The sequence below is a fragment of the Lampetra planeri genome, chromosome 35 (assembly GCF_965212315.1).
Source record: "Lampetra planeri chromosome 35, kcLamPlan1.2.h2, whole genome shotgun sequence".
NCBI lineage: Eukaryota > Metazoa > Chordata > Hyperoartia > Petromyzontiformes > Petromyzontidae > Lampetra > Lampetra planeri.
In genome coordinates, this window is record NC_136141.1 from 6,721,123 (window position 1) to 6,744,454 (window position 23,332).

At 41.5% G+C, this 23,332-nt stretch overlaps 2 protein-coding genes across 7 annotated transcripts in view; one reads left to right on the forward strand and one right to left on the reverse strand.

Annotated features, from left to right (window-relative positions):
* CRYM (crystallin mu) overlaps positions 1 to 3,362 on the reverse strand; it is a 44,570-nt gene extending 41,208 nt beyond the window's left edge. Inside the window, exon 1 of one of the 2 annotated variants that reach the window (XM_078611103.1) lies at positions 337 to 3,362. In XM_078611103.1, the coding sequence (XP_078467229.1) occupies positions 337 to 365 (29 nt within the window). In that variant the 5' untranslated portion in view covers positions 366 to 3,362. The remainder of the gene's footprint in view (positions 1 to 336) is intronic. The other variant, XM_078611102.1, reaches the window with a different exon arrangement.
* Positions 1 to 17,525, forward strand: part of LOC144730345 (kelch-like protein 24) — a 32,469-nt gene extending 14,944 nt beyond the window's left edge. For 3 of the 5 annotated variants that reach the window (XM_078611096.1, XM_078611099.1, XM_078611097.1), the window contains 9 exons: positions 354 to 862; positions 1,931 to 2,197; positions 7,132 to 7,318; positions 8,024 to 8,170; positions 9,125 to 9,253; positions 10,678 to 10,854; positions 11,407 to 11,553; positions 12,534 to 12,699; positions 13,206 to 17,525. In XM_078611096.1, the coding sequence (XP_078467222.1) occupies positions 354 to 862; positions 1,931 to 2,197; positions 7,132 to 7,318; positions 8,024 to 8,170; positions 9,125 to 9,253; positions 10,678 to 10,854; positions 11,407 to 11,553; positions 12,534 to 12,699; positions 13,206 to 13,368 (1,892 nt within the window). In that variant the 3' untranslated portion in view covers positions 13,369 to 17,525. The remainder of the gene's footprint in view (positions 1 to 353; positions 863 to 1,930; positions 2,198 to 7,131; positions 7,319 to 8,023; positions 8,171 to 9,124; positions 9,254 to 10,677; positions 10,855 to 11,406; positions 11,554 to 12,533; positions 12,700 to 13,205) is intronic. The other 2 variants (XM_078611098.1, XM_078611100.1) reach the window with 2 other exon arrangements.
* Positions 17,526 to 23,332: the final 5,807 nt, after the last annotated feature.

Below are 23,332 nucleotides of genomic sequence, written 5' to 3' on the forward strand. Positions count from 1 at the left end.
CTGCCATAAAATTTTCCTATTACATATTTTTGTTTTTTTTAAGGCAGTGTTATTGAAAAAATAAAAGTTTTTCCTTGATTACTAGAACATAGATTTTTCTTGCAATAAACACGGCAGGAAATATAAGGATGGGCCAATGTAAGTTAATCCAGAATAATTATTGTAACCTGATGTTAGCGTGCCGTGAGTGTCTCCTCAGGACATGTCACTGATAGAACACATTGGACTATAGCTTTTTATTAATAATAAAAAAAATGACGAACAAAAAGAAGGGCAACAACAAAGGGAATGTTTTTAAGACAAACCGTATCGCCGGTATCGAGCAAGGCGCTTTACCGCGAGCTGCGTTGCAGTGGGCCTGGCATCGGGGGCGGTGGACCCGGGCACGGGCGACCCGGTCAGAGCCAACGACGGTGCTGCCGCCGCCGCTGCCGCTGCCTCCTTGACGACGGTGGCAGCGGCGGTGTCGGTGGCAGCCGACGAGGAGGACGACGACCCCGGCGTGGTGTTCTCGGAGCCGTCGCACCCGAGCGCTGTCCTGCTGGGCGTGCGCGCACTGCGTGAGGCGGGCGCCCTCTGCGACGTGACGCTGTGCTGCGGCACGTCCGAGTTCCCGTGCCACCGGCTGCTGCTGGCCGCGTGCAGCCCCTACTTCCGCGCCATGTTCTCGGCAGGCCTAGCCGAGAGCCGGCAGGAGCGCGTGACGCTTGCCGGCGTTGATGCCTCCTCACTCGGCCTGCTGCTGTCGTACGCCTACACTGGGGAGGTGCGCATCTGCCGCGCCAACGTTCAGGCGCTGCTGGCGGCCGCTGACCTGCTGGACGTGCCGCCCGTGCGCCAGGCCTGTGCCCGCTTCTTGCAGGTTAGGATGAGCGGCTCGGCTAAGCACGGGGTTCTTTTACTGTTGTACATTAATACATTCCTGCTTACGTTTGATTTAGCTCGAATCCGTCTTGAGTTGTTTGAACTCCATTCCCCTCGCCATCCGTGCGGTTGCTTCCCTGCCCATGTTCAACTTGCCTCAGGACCTTTTTTGCCTGTACCTATGAAATCAATATGCGCACTGTCTGTACATTGTTTAGATTCCCTTTAAGTGAAATAAACAGTATTACATTATGCCTGTTTCATGGTAACTGTATAAGAATATCATATATACATGCATGATGTGTGGGGAACTACACATTTGTTTAATCTTTGTATAAATCACTTCTTGTAGCACTTTAGGCCACCAGTAATGTCCAGTCTTCAGGATGAAGGATTCTTAATCATGAAAACCAAGCAAAGGTGTCAGTTTTTTTAATAAATCCTTGTGGAGTAACTTTCTAATTTCAGATTTTTGGTCATGATATTTATGACAGTCATGCTGGAGAGAATCAGAAATATTGTACAGTTATTGATAATTCTACTTTCACTGCCATTAGTACTTTAGGAGCATTAAAGTATAGCCTTATGTTAAAGTTCTCTTATCTGTTTAATCGTCATGCCTTGAAATGGTAAGTTAATTGCATCTCTATTTTAAGTGTGCAGTTGCCATAATTTCTCCCATATGGTACATCTGTCAGCGCTCACAAAATTCAATGCAGCCATCCATCTGCATAGGGTACAACAACTTTCGCTGGCTTACACCAATACAAGAAGGAGTTGGCAATTCTTTATATTGGAGGGAGAAAATTAATTGCTCCATTCAGTTCCTGAAGAAACTCCCAGCACGTGGAGAAAAATGTCAGACATCACACCAAATAACATGCCGTTCAGAGAGCTCTATAGCACAACTTCTAAAACCTACGTAGCAAAACTATTCATAACCAGTTGGTTGAATGTGATTGTGGAAAAAAACTTTACAGCGCGGGTTTACTTTTGACATGCTTCTGTGCTGTCTGTGCTTTGTGTGTATTCGTGTCTGCTTGCGTCTTTGACCGTTTGGCCGCAGTCACAGCTGGACGTGTCCAACTGCCTGGGCATGCACTGCTTCGCGGAGGCGCACGCCTGCCCGGAGCTGCAGAGGGCGAGCCTGGACTTTGCACTGCAGCACTTTGCGTCCGTGTGGCAGCAGGAGGAGTTCGGTGCGCTCACCTCCGACAAGCTACTCGAGCTGTTGGCCAGTGACCGGCTCAACGCGCCTCGCGAGGAGACCGTCTTCCAGGCATCACTCGCCTGGCTCAACCGCACCGCTGACCGCCGGCAATACGCCGACAAGGTGCTTTGTTGCAATGCAATTATAAAGGGTCCCATGGTGTATAAATACAACTGGCCAGGTGGCTTAGTGGTAGAGCGAGTGGCTCACCATTGGAAGGTTATGAGTTAATTTAATATTCTATAGATAGACTCACCCCCGTCATAGGAAAGTGTAATTTCCACCAATGGCTAATGGATGTTAACAGGAGATGAACACTGCCTTAATGCTTATTTGAGCAGGAAACACTGGTCTACAGCCAAAATGCTTCCAAAATAAATGTAGTCCAACTTTATTAATTCTGGGTCACTGAAAATGAAATGATGCTTAAAATTATTGATTCGCTCTAGTTTTCAAGATATGCTACTAGGTCAGTATATACGACCCTTGACTTGGTATAGGCAGAGGATAAGTGAGTTATAAAGGGAAGGGATCATGGCTCTACTTTTCAAGATATGCTACTAGGTCAGTATATACGACCCTTGACTTGGTATAGGCAGAGGATAAGTGAGTTATAAAGGGAAGGGATCATGGCTCTAGTTTTCAAGATATGCTACTAGGTCAGTATATACGACCCTTGACTTGGTATAGGCGGAGGATAAGTGAGTTATAAAGGCAAGGGATCTCAATTGGAAATGACTAAAATACATCTTTGACTGGATCTATGAATAAATCTATGACAGGGTTTGGACAGGACTTGCTTTTTGAGCAAAACAATGAATGATGCAATCTGAACCTGGTATTGCGTCATAGATTATATGAATTGCATCATGTTATTCCTTGAAGTCATGGATTGTGCAATCATAACTAGGCTTACATCCCTCTGCTGAATAAATTGCCCTATATCAGCTCAAGAAATAATACAGTGTCGTGCTCTCTTATTTGTTAGTGTTTGATTTTGCAAAGGGACACATCTGTTTAGCCAAAGTGAGTAGAGATGCCTCGTACTTGTGTGAGCAAAGCAGATAACTTCTGATTTAAAGCTTTGGTGAATGCAGGGATTCATATTCTTGGTGCTTTCGGTAAAGTCACGTAGAAGGGAAATAATAAAATAATAAAAATATTAAACAATAAAATTCTCACGACGTTTCGAATCCACAGCAAGAACATTTTCTTGCTGTAGATTTCACACCTGATGATGATTGCTTGTGTTGCAGTCGAAACGTCGTGAGAATTTTATTGTTTAATATGTTTATTATTTTATTATTTCCCTTCTACGTGACTTTACCGAAAGAACCAAGAATACAGATAACTTCTGCTATGTTTGTGGTGAAGTGACTTTTGCATCACAAGTGCAGTATAACCACTATGGTTAAGAAAACCTATCACCTTTATTATGGCTGCAAAATTGGAGACCAGGACAAGATGTGGGCCCCACACATATGCTGCATAACTTGTTCAACAAATCTTGGCCAGTGGTTGAACAGGAAAAGGAATCTATGCCTTTTGCAGTACCAATGATTTGGAGAGAGCCAACAGATCATATCAGAAATTGTTACTTCTGCATGGCGCCTCCAGTTGAGAAAGGTGTCAAAGAATAAAAAGTGGACTGCATTATCCAAACATTCCATCAGCTATACGCCCCGTACCCCACGGAAAAGGACTGCCAGTTCCTGATGCTCCAGAATCATTTTTACTTGAGTCAGACGAGGAAGAGCATTTTCTCCTCCTCCTCTGAACCACACCTAATAACACAAGGTGAACTGAAAGACATTGTCAGGGATTTGGAACTACCCAAGAGTTCGGCTCCTGGCAGGTGATGTTAGGGTTTCCATGTTCCATAACCGTCAAAAGGATCTTGTCCCATTCTTCTTCATGGGAGGTGATCTTGTAGCCTGCAACAACATCGATGGTGTGATGGCAGCCCTCAACATCGTTCTTGATCCAGGTGAGTGGAGACTGTTCATTGATTCATCGAAGATGAGTCTTAAAGCTATTTTGCTGCCGAATGGAAATGTTTTGCCATCAATTCCAGTTGGTCCTGCAGTCCATATGAAGGAAACCTATGACAACATGAAACAACTTTTGAGGTGCATAAACTATGACCAATATCAGTGGCAGCTTTGTGCCAATTTTAAGGTTGTTGCACTCTTGCTTGGTCTGCAGACTGGATACACAAAGTACTGCTGTTTTTTTATACGAATGGGATAATCACGCGGGAGATTCCTACTACATCAAGATAGATTGGCCACTCAGACATTCATTGGAGCCTGGGAGGAAAAGTGTTCAGCATCCACCAATTATTGAATCAAGGACGATTGTGTTACCACCCTTGCACATCAAGCTGAGTCTGATGAAGAACTTTGTCAAAGCCAGGGACAAAACACAAGCAGCTTTCAAGTACCTCCGTGGAAAATGTCCAAGGTTAAGTGAAGCTAAGATGAAGGATGGTGTCTTTGTTGGTCCTCAGATTTGTGAACTTCTTCGAGATGATGCATTTGACAGTGCGCTGTGTGGCAAGGAAAAGACGGCATGGAAAGCCTTCCAGTTAGTGGCAACACATTTTCTTGGAAACAACAAGGCAGACAACTCCAGGGAGTTGGTGGAAAATCTCCTCAAGGCATACAAAAGCCTTGTTGGCAACATGTCACTAGAGATACACTTTTTTGCACTCATATTAAGATTTTTTCCCACCAAACTTTTGTATCATAAGAAATTGTATTCATATAACCCTTTTGCTCATATTTAAAGTGTTACATCAACAGGACAGGTGACATGTTATCATGTAAAGCAACCATAAACACGTGAAAAGACCTAGGTTTACAATTTATGAGTAAAACTCTTCTACCTACACAATATACATGGACGTAAAATGTAAAAACTTAAATATCTTGGGAACAGTAGCCAATCGGTTTTCATTGTCATATTTGAATTCAGCACATCAAAATCCATAATTAACAGCACATTTCATCTCTGAAGCAGACGACGTCTAAACAATTGTAGACCAGTGAAATCACTTTGACTTTCACAAATATTATTCCCTCAATCGCTCAGGCCTCTGTCTGCTATGAAGAAAGGCCATTGCCCTAAACGTGACTTTAATATTTGTTTTCCTTTTTGAAGAGTGTAAGTTTGTTTTGAGTACCACTGGCAATGCAGTGTCACCAATACATCTTGGTTTATTCATGGTTGGCTTGCTGGTTTTGAACCCAGTCTAGCAGTAGCGATGACTCGCTGCGAATGCAGGCATTAGGCACCTGGGGCCTGAATAAAGAACGACTTATGCAAATATAGAAATGGTGGAAGTCTCATCAAAGATAAGAATTGCAATTCTATAAGGGAGTTAAAACAATTAAGTGAGGTATAGTAGGAGATAACTTAGGGGTTGTCCGGACCACTTTCAAGTTCATTGCCAAAGTCCAAATATAAGAGAGATTCCACCCCTATTAATAAGTTACATAATAACAAAATTAATAATAACGTGAATAACAAATACAGCCGCAAACCGGCTGAAGCACACTGAGTGATGACATCATGTTGCATGGGAGACCTCTGCTAGTAATGTTGCATGGAGTTGTCTTTCTGGAAGATGTTTGGCAGGTGCAATGGGAGTGATAATATCTCTAGAAACTGCTATTACGCCCACAGCGTTACAATCTTACGCGAACACCTCTATATCCGTTGAATTTTGTTCCATTTTAGATATTGCTACAATCGCCGCCGACCAGACTTGTGACAAGTTTTACGAGTATTTTATGTACTCAAGCCCCTGACCAACTTAGTAACCTCACCATGTGGTTTATTTGAATCTGCAATCTCTGTGCCTTAATAATGTAATAAAATATATAAAGCTTAATTGACTCAATTTGATAAAAGAAATGTGTATATCTGCTTCCTGTTATATGCTGAATCTGTGTCCATCCACATGTACGTTATGTGCTGCATTAAAAAGTGACATTGGTAACTTGCACATTTAAGTCTGCTTAGCTTTCAAATCGCTAGCGGATTTTCACATTGACCTGGTGTTTCCCCAGAGAGCATAATATGGAGAGTTTGTCAATACATAGTTTAAAGCCCACATCATCAAAGGCACCAGGACATTCAAATCTGGAGACATCAAGGCCAAAAAATGTTATACTCGAAACCCTAACATTCTTTCTCAATCCTTAGCTGTACAGTATACCTTTGAGCTGTCCTTTGTTATTTTTAATCACATTTTTATGTTATATTTCAGTGGCTGTTATTTTGAGGCTTTTCTTTTATGATGGAAAGGTCTCCCTGGCGATGAATATTTTAAAATCGAAATGATCATCATGCCAGCCTCTGTATTGAATGCAACAACATCTACAGCGATTATAAAACTGGCTTCGTGAGAACAGAGCCAGAGTATTGCACTACTTTTCTAAATCTTGGAGATGGAACTGCGGTTGACCTTGTACAATTGTGACTGTGAAATATATCAATTGACTCAAACTTATATTTTCCACAATAGGTACATACGTAATGTTATGCTACGTATCTGCCTTGCATAAGATCATCAAGGGATAAAAATGCATGCCGTTTTTGGAAGAGTAAGTTACTTATATGTTGCACTGCAAAATATAGTGGGAATGCGATATTGTAAGTGTGAAAACTGACCTCTTTTTATCCAAACCATTTCAGATCACGAGCTACTATGATTATGGATTCAAAACTCGCATCAATATTAGTTTTTATTGTATTGCATTTCAATAGGTCAATTGCAGAGGTTAAATTGGATGCGTTGCATTAAGTCAACTGCAGACTGTTGGGGTAAGGTGTCAGTGCCCCCCACCGTTTGAAAAAGAAGCCTGTCTTTGTAATAACATAGGGATCTCCTTTATTTAGTGACTGTGAGCCGTTTATTCGGAGCACATAATTACAAGTGGTCACAGTACGTCTGCTCATGCAGTTCAGAGATGTCTCTTGAGAAGGGTGTATTTGTGGGATACAAATCTCTTGATGGACTGAGCGGTTGCCGATTTGGCGTGCGTGCGCAGGTGTTTGAGCTCGTGCGCTTCCCGCTCATGAGCCCGTACTACATCCACGACGTGGTGGAGAAGCAGAGCTTGATCTCCGAGTCTGCCATCTGCCAGCGTCTCGTCTCCGAGGCCAAGGACTTCATGCTGCTGCAGGACCGTCGCGGGGAGCTCGTGAGCCCCCGCACACGCCCCCGCTACTCCTCCGGTGGGTTGGCTCTCTAGTCCTGCCCACACCCCCCCATCCCACACACTCCTTGTGCCATAGGTATTGAAGCAGTTGAAGAGTTGGCACGGTACGGTTGTGCATTAGCCCTACACATGCCTCTTTTCATGTGCTGTCAGTTCTGGCTCCCAATTTCTGCCTGCGCATACTGCATGATGTGTGTGTTGTGGCATACCTTACTTTGCACAGTGCTTCCATGCATATGTGATTGCTTTTATTTTCAGTGAATAAAAAATGGGGGGCAACTGGCATGGCTTTTCAGCATCAGAGATAATCACCACTTGATTAATAGAGTTCCATTGTATTGCGATAACTACTACGTGTTATAATTATAGCTGTAATGTGTTATAACTACTAAATGGTTAAAAAATTAAGCCATTTTGTTACATAGAGCGATCTTGATGTTTGCTAACACCGGTAATAAGATAAGAGATCACCGGGGTATGTACATCATGTTAATAATTGTGATTATGGTTGCTAGTTTACTGCAGCTTCGGTCGTATGGTTTTATTTCCCGTTCATACTTGGCAAGTTTATTCGTGGCCCAGATTCGTGGATACACTGTCAAAGAAATACCTTATTGCCAATGTTTTGTTTCACAGCCACTGTAGCATATGAAGAAAATTATCTCAACCGGAAAGGGACCTCTATATATTGCTCACTTCTTTTTCTGAAACTGCCGTGTAGGAATCACGGAGGTGATCATCGCTGTGGGTGGCGAGGACGATAAGGTGGTGCTCCGTAGCGTCGAATGTTATGGGCCACAGAGCGGACAGTGGAAGGCCCTTGCCTGCTTGCCCTTTGCAGTCAGCAAGCATGGTCTCGTCGTCTCAGGTGAGTCACTGCCAACTGTTGAAATAGCCCCCTTACTCCCATTTTTAAATAATCGTGGTATTGAGCACGTTCTCGTCATCACCTTTGTTAGCCATTCTCTTTCCCCAGGCACTTCATGCTTCTGGCGTGCTTCTGGCCATACAATTGATCGAAATACTCATCAGGTTTCATGTTCCGTTAAAGTACAGTTGTGTAGAGCTTGGCAGCACCCACGGCCGTAACTATTAAGTATCTCCCTCTGGTCTGAATTGAAAGAAGATATCTTATAGTTGTAATCTATATTAGATTAGTGGCCATGACTAAACGTTATTGACAAGCGATAACTGGCATCACTACCCCATTTACCAACCCACGTTAACCAACGTGGCGAAATATGGTCAAACAAGCCTCATGACCAACATGACGTGGGGAAGCCTTAATCCAGCAGTGGATTGATGAAGGGCTGTACATTTCTATGAAAGAGTTTAGCCCATTGTAATTCTAATACGTTTATATGTAAATACACTTATTTTTTTGAATAAATGTAAATCCCACACTCTGGTTCTTTCAGTAAAGTCACGAAGGTAAAAAAAGAAGATAATAAATACTACGTGTTAAACATAATAAATACACTTTGTTTTTTTCGGTAAAGTCACATAGGTAAAAAAATTTGATAAATCAAATCACGACGTTTCGGAGGCAACACAAGCTTCCGTCTTCAGGTGGAACCGTCACAGCAAAATTACTGTATCAACTATATCACTGGATACAGTCAACTGTATCACTTAATTGAAGTCTTGTTTATTAAAATGAAATGTTCATGAATACTTTTTGATAATTATCTAATGTGAAATATGTTGAAATATCTTTGGGTCGCATTTTCCACTGGATGATATTGTACTTAATGTATGGCTCACCAATGATGGTGGTTATGACAATGATACATACAATTTTCTCATGTGACACTGCCCATAGGAAACACATTGTACATGGCGGGTGGGGAGTTTCCGGATGGCCTTGCCAGCCGGGATACGTGGCGTTACGACCCCAGCTTTGACACGTGGCAGGAGATGGCCCAGATGAACGTGGCACGCTCTGAACTAGGTATGATCGCCGTCGCAAATTTCCGGCTATGTGGCATTTTGGCTTGACTCACAATTGGAAGGTTGGGTGTTAGCTTAGCCCAACATTAATGTCGTCAATAAAATACACATTTTTAGAAGGTGAACAGTGGTTATTATTTCCAGACACTGGTCCTTACCATAGGAATGTGCAATTTCAACCACCAGGTTAGTACTACAAAACAGAGATGAGAACGAATCTCCAATGTTCGTTTATGCATGGGGACAATTTCACTTTTAGCTTGACAAACTGTAAGCCAAGTCCTAGTAAACTCAAAGCCATACACAATTAAAATGTAACGGTCATACAAACGTTGTGCTAACTGCCCCGTACAGTCAACATTAAGTGTCCTGTATAATAAAAGTGTCAGTATTCTACACCATTGTCAATGCAGTCATTGAAAGTTTACCTAAAGTTGCACATTGTGTTCAACTTGCCAGACTCATTTCACGTTGCATGTTTGAAACCAAACACATTAGCTAGGATGATTGCCCGAGAACAGACTGATTGACCCAGATGTGGATAATTATTTCTGTAAATCTGGAAAAGGTAGGAGTTTACTTTGTAAATAATTCTACTTCATGTCTGCACAGAGAATACGGAATTTTGTCAGTATTTATTTAGTTAAAGAAGGATTGAGATGGGGACAGTCATAATTCGGTATGGTATCACAACTTTCATCTTGCTGCTCGAAGATACATTGTGTCTCAGGAATGTTGATTGAAGAGGTTTACATTGCAGAGAGGCAATGTTGCCATGGTGTAATGGTTATTACACTGGACTTACTATCCAGAGGTCGCTGTTTTGAACTCCTGGTACCGCAGTATTAATGGGTGCATTATAGTTTGTCGATTGGCAGGCCGCATGTTGTGGGGTTAAAGTGTAGGTACTTCCCACCCCTTCCTAGACGTTTTGCCACTGTGGACGAGTACACCATATTACCTCTAGAGGGGCTGTAGTGGAGGCCTTTCCGGCAGCAGTGGCATGAAAAAGAAATTTCAGGGCTGCACATTGCAGAGAATTAGCAATGGCATTGTCCATAATAAAGGTTTTTGGGTTAGATCGCGTTATTTATGAATGTGTCGCAACTCTCCACCACCCGACACGGCCAATCAGTAAAAAATGTGTCATGTTGACAAAAGACAAATAGTTCACTACTTTAGCCCACCGGTGTGTTGAAGCATGAAACCACAATATTTACAATTGAGTATGACGTTTCGCTGGTAATTACATCCAGCATCATCGGCGAATTTGCCAGAACGTGACACATTTTTTACTGATTGGCCATGTCAGGTGGTGGGGGGTTGCAACACATTTATAAATAACGTGATCTAACCCAAAAACCTTTACTATGAATAATATTGGTCGCGAAAGCCTACGTGTTAAAATGGCATTGTCGTCTGTAGGCCTGGCGATGCTGGATGGGTTCGTGTTCGCCGTGGGTGGGTGGGAGGGCTCGTCCCGCCTCGACTCGGTGGAGGGCTACGATCCCAGCACCAACTGTTGGCAGTTTGTGGCACCGATGCGCATGGCTGTGACCAGTCCGGCCGTGGTGGCTCTTGATGGACTTCTATATGTCACTGGTAAGTCTTGTGAACACCTTGCCCTGAAAGATTGCCATTGCAATTCTACAGTGTTGTTGAATGATGATCCAAAATTCTGCTGCCAGACTCATAAACTTCACACATCAACGTGACCACATTACCCCCATACTGCAATCGCTCCACTGACTCTCAATTCAATCTCAGATCAATTTCATAGTCACCGTTTTCAAGGTTCACTATTTTCAAGGTTCACCATGCACTTGTTCCTGCCTACTTCTCCCCTGTCATCACACTCGACTCACCTCCACATATTCTCCACTCCAGCAACCAAGGCTTTACATCAAAGCCCCGGGTCAACCTCTGCTGCCCCAATCGCCTGGAATTCTCTTGCCCCAAGCTATCTGTGTTCTTGACTTCCTGCCCCTCTTCAAAGACATTCTCAAGACATATTTTTCTCTGCATGTGACTTGGCCTCTATTATAAATAAACCCAACTGCAGTTTCTCTACAGCAGCTTGAGATATGGTCAAGTTTGGAGGTTATATAAATCCATAGTTTGTTTGCATTGAATGGGTTTTTGTTGTTGTTTCAGGTGGTGCTGTGTTAGAAGATGGTGATGGGATTGAGCTGGTACAGGTTTACAACCCAAAAATGGACACATGGTCAGAGGTCCCCCCAATGCAGATCGCTCGTTCTGGCTCAGCAGCTTGCGTGCTCAAGGGCAAAATCTACGTAATAGGTACACAACCTACACAGAGGATCGTTTATCAGCATGTATATATGATGAAGTGTCTTTTTACGTGGTTTTATGTGGCAGGATTCAAGTGACAAGTGTATTTTCTCATTATAGAGATCATTAGCATATCCTTAACAACAGTAGTGATTCGGTATTGTATAGATCCTGTGTTTAAACCAGGATCTGTTGTAGTGGATTTGTAGTCTACATAGTGACCAATTATCGTGAACAAAACAACCATATACACTTGTGTATGTAATGCAAGTCATATATGCATTTATTTGTATATAAATTGTTCGAGAATTGAAACATCAATACCGATTTGAATGTGACAATATCTTAAAAAGAACCCCATATTCATGGCTGCTAATGATTTCGGGGATGGTAAATTAACAACAGACAATAGTAAGGTGTAAAGTAAACAAAGGGTTTTAATTACACAGCCTAATGCTTTTGAACAGGATAAAAGTTTGCTAGATCAGATCAACTTTGAAGACTACTATGGGGTACTATTTGTCATGTTATCAAGATTACTAAAATTATTTATCTCAGAGGTTTTTGGTGTTTTGTAAAAAAAAATGTTGTACACTGCCACAAGATACGGTGGCAAGATGTTCACTATTTTGCATGGTATTCAGGCGGTCATTGGTTCAATCCTGACCCTGATGCCTGTATATTTGGAGTTTGCATGTTCTCCCCCTGGTAATGTGTATTTTCCTCCAGGTCCTCTGGTTTTTTTCCCTCCACATTCAGAAACATGTGTTTAGAGTATTAGGCTGCTATGAATTCCCACATAAGCCACTTCATTAAGCTGTCATTTGTGGCCAGGTCGCTTCTGAAAAAGAGCTATATAGCTCAGTGGGCCTTACGTGGTAAAAATAAATTGATTAATTTTCGTAAATATCTGCTTGCCACTTCTTGTAAAGGTTATAGAAACCGTGGCTTTTTGACTTCTTTACAATACATGTGATCTTGTTTTGAAGGTGGTTGGCATGCATCCACGGAAAACACCAACAAGGTGGAGTGCTACGACCCGGCCCAGAACTCGTGGCACATGTGTGCGCCCATGATTGAGCGGCGCTACCGACCTGGCGTGGCGGTGGTGGACGGCAAGATTTATGTACTTGGTGGAGAGGAAGGATGGGACAGGTGACATTTCAGCATAACCTCTCCAAACACAACTTCATTCACTCGCCAGCAGTACCGGTTGCATTGGCTTGAGAGAGCAAATCTGTGCATGACTCTTTGCCTTTATTTTTTGCATGGTTAATATAATTTTTATTCTTAATCTAAATTGGTTATTTCATATCAGGTTAGATAGAGATAGATTTTAGAATTTTCAGTAGGAAGGGCCCAATAAACTCTGAGGTGAACAAAAATCACTATATGTGGTTAAACTAATAAAATAGCTCAAATAACCTGAATGGAAACCCGATAATATGAGGCTAACTTGTTTAATGAAGCGTTATTATTGCTCCTTCTACTATCCATAAAAAAACTGTTTTGAATTACCAATTCATAAAAGCTGCACTTTCCTTTACGCTTCAGTGATTTATATTTCCCATGGCCAAACTGTTACAGGCTAAGTACACGTACAAAAAGGGGGTATAAACAAATAAACTTATAACGTGTACTCTGCCATTCTATCTCCACAGGTACCACGACACGATAGAGAGGTATGATGACCTGACTGACACGTGGGAGATTGTAGGAGAGATGCCGACCAGCAGAAGCTGGCTGAGCTGCGTGTCGATTCAGATTCACCAAGACATCCGCACTTCCAGCCCAGGCAGCGCTGAGCCCTATGGCTACGAGTAGCTTTCCTCAGCAGCAAACAGCCCTGTCGTCTGCACCAAATCATTGTTCCTTGGTCTGTACTTTCCTGTGTTGGCGTCAGCAATGTTTTGTTTAACTAGTTGGGTATCATGCCACTACACACGTACAAAAATTAACATCACTGAAACGTCAGGTTTTTTTAAACTAATGTATAGCATTGTTTGATTTGTAGGTGTGCTTTATGATATGGAAATTGTCGTTGTGTAGTGTACTGTCTTGCCAGGGAAACATAAATTGTCTTGGTATGGGCAATGGTTAACAAGAAAAAAATGTTGAATTTATCACGTTAAGTTGTGGTGAGATTTGCAGGCATGAAATAATAGCTCAGTAGAAGGCTATATTTCCGCATGAAGAGAGAGTCTTTACCAATTTAATGTTCCTATATTGAACTGGTTTAATTTTACTAAAATACACTTGCCTCTATGAAAGGAGAATCATGTTTAGGAGGGTTGGAAGTCTAGTCGGTGTCACTAATACATTAGACAATCTTTCGATTATAAAGAGTTGATAGAAATCCCTTGAAGTTAAACCTGTGTTATCAGAAAAAAACATAAAGCAGTCAAGAAAAAAAAATATATGCTCCGTGGATGTTTTTTTTTTATTGGGTATAACTATAGTTTGTGTTTACATGGTGTGTTTAGTACGGTACTTTATTTTTAAATGACTTGTGCTTTAGAAGCACCATATAGGGTAGACCGTTGACACTTTGGAAAATATTTTCTTGGTGGCAAATTGTTTGGGAGAGAATACTGTTTCACACTGTGAGCAAGTTATCTGGGTATAATAAGCTCGCTCGTAAATGTTACTTGTTGAAAATTAAAATGCATCTCTAAAAATGTATTATGAAATGGTTGCCTACAGGCAGCAGAAACTTCTTGCATATGAAAGGATGAATAGGATCATCAAAAGTCTTATGTCCAGTTTAGTTAGCCAGAAAATGGCTTCAGTTAATGTGCAGTCGATTGCTTCAATGCCCCCGTTGAATGTTTAGTGTTTACATTAGCCTACTAACTATGTTTGATGGTCCGGCCGACAGCATAGGCTTACCCGAGTTACCATCCCATCTTTAGCAAAGCATCACTATGCCCTAAATATGTCATGTATTTCGTTTTAGTGACTAAACCACGTGCAGTCGTACACTGTAGACACTTGTTCACACATGCATTTTGAGTGGCCGACCATACAATTAATAACTGAGCTGCCTGAACCTTATTTAAACGGATGCTAATCACCATCCCAACTACGTGAATTTATTGTATGTCGTTTACAGGAAAGTTAGCACAAGGCAGTTGCAAAAAATGGCTCACTCGTTCGTGCAAGGAGAATAGTGGTGTTGCTTTAAAAACTTTAATTCCTTAACTTCATAGATTTCAGTGTTCACTTTTGGTTTGCGAACGGTGTGTTATGTTTCAGCCAAAAGGATATCATACTCGTTTTTAAGATATACATTTAAATTCGGGACTGACTTGGATATAATGTTTTTGTCATGAAGACTTCAGATGCCTAGGCATGTGCATATTAGCCTTGAATGCATATACTTTGGAGGAACATTTAGTGAAACAGAATTCCTCCGAATTAGCAATGAATGTAACTGGATGCTATTTAAAGGCAAATTTATGTATGTTATGTAAAGTGTTTAAATAATAAAAATGAGCATTATACAAAAAAGTAATACCTTAAATTAAACTCCATAGTACTGTTTGTCAGTTACATTGGTAAGGAAACTGATGTCATACAATCATAAATAATATATATTTTTTATCTTGAGAATTTAGTAGCATCTCAGCTTGTGAAGAGCAAAATAAAAATTCACATGGAGTATTTAAAATGCAATGCATTCTAAATATGTATATGGTTAAACATTTGCATATACCATGTACTGAAAATTGTCATGTCTGTTATTCGAAGAATGTGATAGACCTTAAGATCCATTTAGTTTGTGATCAAGAACACAAAATATGCCTGATTAGATTTTTGCCAAATACTGCAGATAATTTTCTACACATTTTACCATATTGTGGCCATTTATTTCCGTCATTAATAAGCATCCTCCATACACCACCTGAAGCTTTTCCATGCATTCGTATGTACATTATCGTCTACATTTAATGTTTTTTATCAATTTGTTCAGTGACCACTTCTAGTAAAGGTGTCACAGGTGGCAGCACGAGTTCCAATATCGACCTGCACTTCTGCTGCTTTCACACTTCATGCACTCTCATGTCAGTGCTTCCTTTTGACAGAAGAAAACAAATGAAAATGTTCAAATGGGTGGGAAACAAGATCATTAGTTTAAAGCTGCAAGGATTAAACATTAAACATTGTCTATTTAAAGGAAATTACCCTCTTAAGACCAACCTGTAAACTTTGGTTCTCCTTAATAGTTGTCATTTTAAACAATTTAAGTATTTTATCACATTAAGTTTTGTAGTAAGCTGGCCATACACTACTTGTTATTCGCATACCCATACATTTATGTTGTCTATGGTTGTACAAGTGTTAGTAGATTTTTTTTTTTTAATATAAAAATTCGAAATGAAGATCTCATTACACCTAATTGTGAAATCGAAATGCTTGCACTTTACTGCCTTATATATTAAAAAGTTATTTTATGGATATTACTATTTAGGCACAAGTTCATTTGAAGGACTGTCATGTTGGTGGCTAAGGCAGCCAAAGCAATGTAACATGAAGGCTTTGTTGACTCCGTAAACTTGAGGACAAATTAAACACTTGAAATTAAAACTGCAATAGAGGCGTCCCTTGCGTAATGCCCTGCCATATCGGGAATTTGCAGCTACGCCATTCACGTTCTAGGGACATACTTCACACTTGGGCGAATCATTTTGACAGTTATGCCCTGAAAAAAATGTAACATTAAAATTTTTCAAAGTAAAACAAAATATTTTCAATTATAAAAACTCCAAGTAAAAAAAAAATTTGCAGGTTCATCAATTTAAATTACAATCTGATGCCGTCACCGCGGCATGGCAGCGTTCAATGTCACAGGCTTAGGTGTAGCCCTCATAAATCTCCGGCTTCTATTTCCATCGTGCGTGCTGCTGTTAGAAGCAGCCCACGGAATCGTTCAAGAAGCCCTGACGTTACTCCTCATTACGTGTTCTTTGTAAGGAGTAATGTCTCAATAATGATATATTATTCAACTGGTCATTTTTGTAATGTTAATATTAAGTACTGTATTGGATTTATACGTATTGTGTAAACCCATGGCTAAAATTCCGAAATTAAATCATACTTTTTTGGGTTCGTACAGCACGATTTGACTTGCGCACGCTGTTTTTCAGGAACGCATGTCACGTTATGCGAGGGACGCCTGTATTTGCCTTTTAGTTGCATGTAAACTTATATGACTAAAGTGCTGTCTTTGGATATGCCCACTAAATTAAAATGTTCCTAATACTTTCTTCACTGGCAGTCTGATGAGCACGACAGCTGGAACAAGGGCTTGTGCCTTTAGAGATGCGGCAATGATCTGGTGCAACTAAATAAAAGTAGTACGTGGATGGACGGTTGTGGTAGATCTACCAAAAGATGGATGGGTTAACAGAAAAATAGTGAAGATAGACTAATCAAGTGACTTCGTTTGCGATAGTCTTTGAGAAACGGCTTGACCTGTGGACGAGTGATGATAAAAATGTGACCTTTGAGTTACCCTATTGAAGACTGTACACATTGCAGTGTTATTAGCATTATCTGAGTTGTGTCTCTATGCTATCGCTATTAAGACTGTTTTCTTGATCGAGTGTATATTTGCAGGCACTTTTAATCAATAAATACAGTGACATAAAAATATAGGTTTTTCATATGCGGTATAATTTTTGTAAATTGTTGGGAATATTTGTTGTAGTATATTTCAGAAGAGTATATGCATGTATTGTACATACCCATTCTGTGTTGTGATCTCAGCTGTTTTCTGGAATGGTCCATCTCATTTTAAATACAAAATGCTTTAATGTTATTTTACAGTATTGTCTAATGGGATATAACGGCCATGATCATCAATGAAACCGAACTGTTGAACCCGTTTTTTCAAAGTTACAATAAATGAACTGCTGTAATGGTAAGTGTGGTTGTATCATTTGTATTTGTTAACATAATAAATTGTTGGAAAATATCAATATTGACTCTTGCACATTTGAGTTTCGGTTGTGAAAGATGTAGAACTATTTCGAAATGACTGGGACATGATTTAGGCTGACATTTTTGCCACACAGACACTGCTGCACAAAGTCCTGGTGCAAAGGTAAGGAAAAACTGGTGCTTTGAAAAATAGTTAACCAATTTGTAGTTCTAGCCTTAACTGACCCACGTATGGTTACTGCACAGCAACAACAGCCGCCATTCTGCCACTTAAGTGACGGATGATGCCTACGCCAGGTTAGGTGCACGTTTCAGCCACCTGAAGTATCAGAAGCTTTCTGGCACAAGGCGACAAGACAAATCCAGGTGTTATGGGCTAATTTTCCGAGATGGCTGACAGATGCACAAAGTGCACTTTCCCGCTGCCAACACACTCATTACCCCCAAAAACCAGATTTGGTGGCAGCAGTATTTTTCAGAGATGCAGCAGTATTTTTCAGAGATGCAGCAGTGCTTTCATTATATGATTGTGTTTGAAGTTGCTGCTGGCGTGTCGCTGAAACAAAAGGCATGGGGCCGTCGATAAATGACTTATGCAATTTTGGCCGATTTTTGACCACCCCTCCCCCCCTCGTCACACGACGTCACTAAAAGCCAGACCTCCCTCAAATATGATGTCACAAAGCTCTGCCCCCCCCCAACCATATTTCCATTTTGAAAATAAAAACATGCTTCAAATCAAATTTCGATTTAAAGCTTTCGTGACTGCAGGGATTCATCTTGGTTCTTTCGGAAGTCAAGTAGAAGGGAAATAATAAAATAATAAAAATAAAACATTAAATAATTCTGACGACGTTTCGGCCACAACGCAAGCAGCCGTCCTCCGGTGAAGAACAGGTCTATCGGGAAGACAGCGTCTGACGCTGTCTTTCCGACAGACCTGAGGACGGCTGCTTGCGTTGTGGCCGAAACGTCGTGAGAATTATTTTATTATGTTTTATTTTTATTATTTACCGAAAGAACCAAGAAGATGCTTCAAATCACTTTAAACTATTGTCATTGTAGTGCGTATTTAACGTGGCGCTGCACTCTGATGTTGGAGAAAACACGTGTAGTGACTGCTTGTCACTGTATGGTGCCGGGGCTTGCGAAGCCACGGCCAGTAATGTATTGTCATTACGGGCAGCCTGGGTTATGGGATGCAGTACCAGCCCTAGCAGGGCTTGGGTGAGCGCTGGTTAGCGCGGAGGCACCACGAGCAGTGTGCGGTGCGGGCTCCCGGTGCGGGGGCGAGAGGGAGCGTCAGCCAGCCAGGGTTACCTTGGGGCACGATGCGCTGGTTGCCCTGCTGTCACGTGACCGGACGATATTGGAGGGGGGGCACCGGTGGGCAGGGGCCGTGGGGCGGTCACGTGGTCCAATGGAGCTCTCGGGAACCTTCGAGAAGGAGCTCGAGAGACCTGGAAGGTGGGCGGGGCGAAGGCCGGAGTCAGTTTTAGTTCAGGGGGATATAACGAGGGCACCGTGAGGAGCTCGAGGTTGTTTGTGTGCCGGTGTTAGGAAGATCCACGTCGGGGAGAAGCCTCTAGCCACGTGGTCCGGGACCCCGGTTGTGGTCCAGACCGGGATCGTGAACCGTGTGGAGTTCTGCCGTGTGGTTAGATGGGTATTCGAGGCCCGAGTGTAGATCGTGTTGTGTTACGTGTTAATGTGGAATAAAGAGTGTTGCTCCCAAGATTGCGTCTGCGACGACACACGTATTAAAAAGGATGCCTTGGAAAGCTGAAATTTAGCATAAAATTCACTTGAAAATATTCAATGTCTAACTAAAACTGCAGATGTTCAGAATATCATGTTGAAATTCTCTCACAATTATAAAATATCAAAAGTACAGTAATTATAACTATACAAAATACTTGAAACTTTGTAGTAGAACAAAGCAAATTGTAGAGTACAATTATAACAATCACATTCATTCCACATAATGAAAAGCCCTGGTAGAATCAATCGAATCAAAATGTTTAATAACAATCATTAAAAAATGGAGAAGCAAAATGCTCCTTCATGGAATAAATAAAAGGTGACCTTAGTCAATTAAAATAATCAAATAGTTAATAATGAAAATTAATCAAAATTAGTGTTGTTATAACAATTCTATTGTTTATATTTATTTAAAGTTGCGCATTTTGACATTTTTTACATTTCTCAAACCCCCCCTCCCCCGCTCGTCACACATCGTCACACATCGTCACAAATGTCTGACCCCTCTCTCCCCCCTAGGTGTGTGACATCATTTATGGACGGCCCCCATGTCCTGATGCGCATTGCAAGTTTTACATATATAATAGGTACATACTTGGTTGTGGGTGGGTGCATACAAACACTTAAAAGCCTAGACAACTAAAACATTTTGTACAGCAAATACAACTTGAAAACATTCGTTCTGAAGTAAATTACAATTTCAAGCAAGAAGTTAAACATTCCCACAATATTTTACAGTATATACAGTGAGGAAAACAAGTATTTGATCCCCTGCTGATTTTGTACGTTTGCCCACTGACAAAGAAATGATCAGTCTATAATTTTAATGGTAGGTTTATTTGAACAGTGAGAGACAGAATAACAACAAAATCCAGAAAAACGCATTTCAAAAATGCTATAGATTGATTTGCTTTTTAATGAGGGAAATAAGTATTTGACCCCTCTGCAAAACATGACTTAGTACTTGGTGCAAAACCCTTGTTGGCAATCACAGAGGTCAGACGTTTCTTGTAGTTGGCCACCAGGTTTGCACACATCTCAGAAGGGATTTTGTCCCACTCCTCTTTGCAGATCTTCTCCAAGTCATTAAGGTTTCAAGGCTGACGTTTGGCAACTAGAAGCTTCAGCTCCCTCCACAGACTTTCTATGGGATTAAGGTCTGGAGACTGGCTAGGCCACGCCAGGACCTTAATGTGCTTCTTCTTGAGCCACTCTTGTGTTGCCTTGGCCGTGTGCTTTGGGTCATTGTCATGCTGGAATACCCATCCACGACCCATTTTCAATGCCCTGGCTGAGGGAAGGAGGTTCTCACCCAAGATTTGATGGTACATGGCCCCGTCAATCGTCCCTTTGATGTAGTGAAGTTGTCCTGTCCCCTTAGCAGAAAAACACCCCCAAAGCATAATGTTTCTACCTCCATGTTTGACGGTGGGGATGGTGTTCTTGGGGTCATAGACAGCATTCCTCCTCCAAACACGGCGAGTTGAGTTGATGCGAAAGAGCTCCATTTTGGTCTCATCTGACCACAACACTTTCACCCATTTGTCCTCTGAATCAGTCAGATGTTCATTGGCAAACTTCAGACGGGCATGTATAATATGTGCTTTCTTGAGCAGGGGGACCTTGCGGGCACTGCAGGATTTCAGTCCTTCACGTTGTAGTGTGTTACCAACTGTTTTATTGGTGACTATGGTCCCAGCTGCCTTGAGATCATTGACAAGATTCTCCCGTGTAGTTCTGGGCTGATTCCTCACCGTTCTCATGATCATTGCAACTCCACGAGGTGAGATCTTGCATGGAGCCCCAGGCCGAGGGAGATTGACAGGTCTTTTGTGTTTCTTCCATTTGCGAATAATCGCACCAACTGTTGTCACCTTCTCACCAAGCTGGTCTTGTAGCCCATTCCAGCCTTGTGTAGGTCTACAATCTTGTCCCTGACATCCTTGGAGAGCTCTTTGGTCTTGGCCATGGCGGAGAGTTTGGAATCTGATTGATTGATTGCTTCTGTGAACAGGTGTCTTTTATATAGGTAACAAGCTGAGATTAGGAGGACTCCCTTTAAGAGTGTGCTCCTAATCTCAGCTCGTTACCTGTATAAAAGACACATGGGAGCCAGAAATCTTTCTGATTGAGAGGGGTTCAAATACTTATTTCCCTCATTAAAATGCAAATCAATTTTTACAATTTTTGACATGCGTTTTTCTGAATTTTGTTGTTGTTATTCTGTCTCTCACTGTTCAAATAAACCTACCATTAAAATTATAGACTGATAATTTCTTTGTCAGTGGGCAAACGTATAAAATCAGCAGGGGATCAAATACTTTTTTCCCTTACTGTACAAGTGTAGTGGCATAGCGCTGGCTGCTGGCAGAAAAGGGGATCTGCCGCGTACGGCAGTCCTGACATCAGCAGGCCCTGATAGACACGAGAGGGAGAAAGGTCACAGAAGGGGCCCACCAGGAACTCGCAAGTAGGTTGCAGAAAGGGGGCGTGGCCGGGGGCAGAGCGAGGCCATGCTACAGAACTTTCCATGAAGGATATGTTGAAGAAGCCATCCCTCCAGCACCTCTTCAGTTTGTGAACGTGATTGACAATGGTGCAGATATAACATCACGGGTTAAGGTTTGGTGCATCTAAAGCAGACATGGCTATGGCACAGCTTTTTCTTTAGAACTGCTATGCAGGGTACAAAGTAGAAACAGAAATACGGACACTTCAAAGATCACGCGATTCCCCTGTTTATATAGGAATGTCTGTATTTGCTAAAACAATAATTTGGTAGCTTGTAAAATGTTCAATGACAGTGGATTCAGAAGTTGCTATGACAGAGTGCTTCACAATAAACTAACAGTGTGCTTGAAATGTCAGCATAACTTGGAGATGCATTGGTCACAAAATATGTGGAAGATGGGATAGTGCATCCACCAGCTTTGAGAAAAACGGTGATTTACATCGTTTGCCATGGATTTACATTGATCATAATACAACTGAAGCAATAATAAACTCGTTTAAAAAAGTTATTTTTAAACAATGGTTTTATTAACTACTTCGTTTAACTCGCGGTCGAGAAGTACGTAAATGGCGCCTGAGACACACGGCGCCTGCGTTTTGTGCGAGCCGATTCCACAGTTTAGGGACCGCGGCGTTTTTGACCTACACACATTTCTATATAAATAATAAGGCGTCGATACAAAATGTAAATTGCTTTAAAGTAGCGAATTAATGCATTAATTGATGCCGATTTTGATGCAGGCATGCATTGTCACCGGGTCTAAGTATGTGTGCAAAATGTGGAATTGATTGGACAACCAGAAGTGGACGAAATTTTTATTACAAGATTTGACCTAGACAAACAGAGGAATCAAGTTAAGTAAGACCGTTGAAAAATCACAATTTCATGGCACTAGCACTTCCATTTTTCCAGAAACTAAGCTCAGACAATGACGGTGAGATGTGTGAACCACTTCGAATCAGAGAAGGAATCAATAGCTCTGATTCAGGCTGCCCTCCTGCAGCATTCGAAATGGGCTGCATACCCGGAAGGACATTTGAAGTCAGTCAACAGTGCATCAGCCAGTAACTCAATGCCTCTCGAACAGGGAGTGGCCAAAGGAAGGTGATATTCGAAGGGCAAATTGAAGAACATTTTTTTCATTATAACTGACAATGTGGCTTTAGGGCAGCCATGAAAGATACAGATGTGATCGCTTGGGCCTCAGATGCACGTCATTGTGCAGCTGTGCGTGCCACAGGACTAGCTGGAATATAATAAACCAAACTATCGTTCAAGAATGGTTCCCATTTTTTTTTACACACTCATCAAAATGAACAATGTGAATACATTGTTGCCATCGTGAAAACTAAATTATTGCCATCTTAATGATTGCCATCATATTTTAGACGGCATTACGGTTTTTATTTTTCCTCCCCGTCTTATGTAAGCGACTCTTGGAGACACGGTAGTATCGTGCCGAAGTTGCTGCTTGTGGCACAATTTGAGCGATCTTATATATAAAATTATTCATTCATGTTTATTCGCTCCACCACAAGCCACACCCAAGTTGCCACCCAATGCCCTCTCACT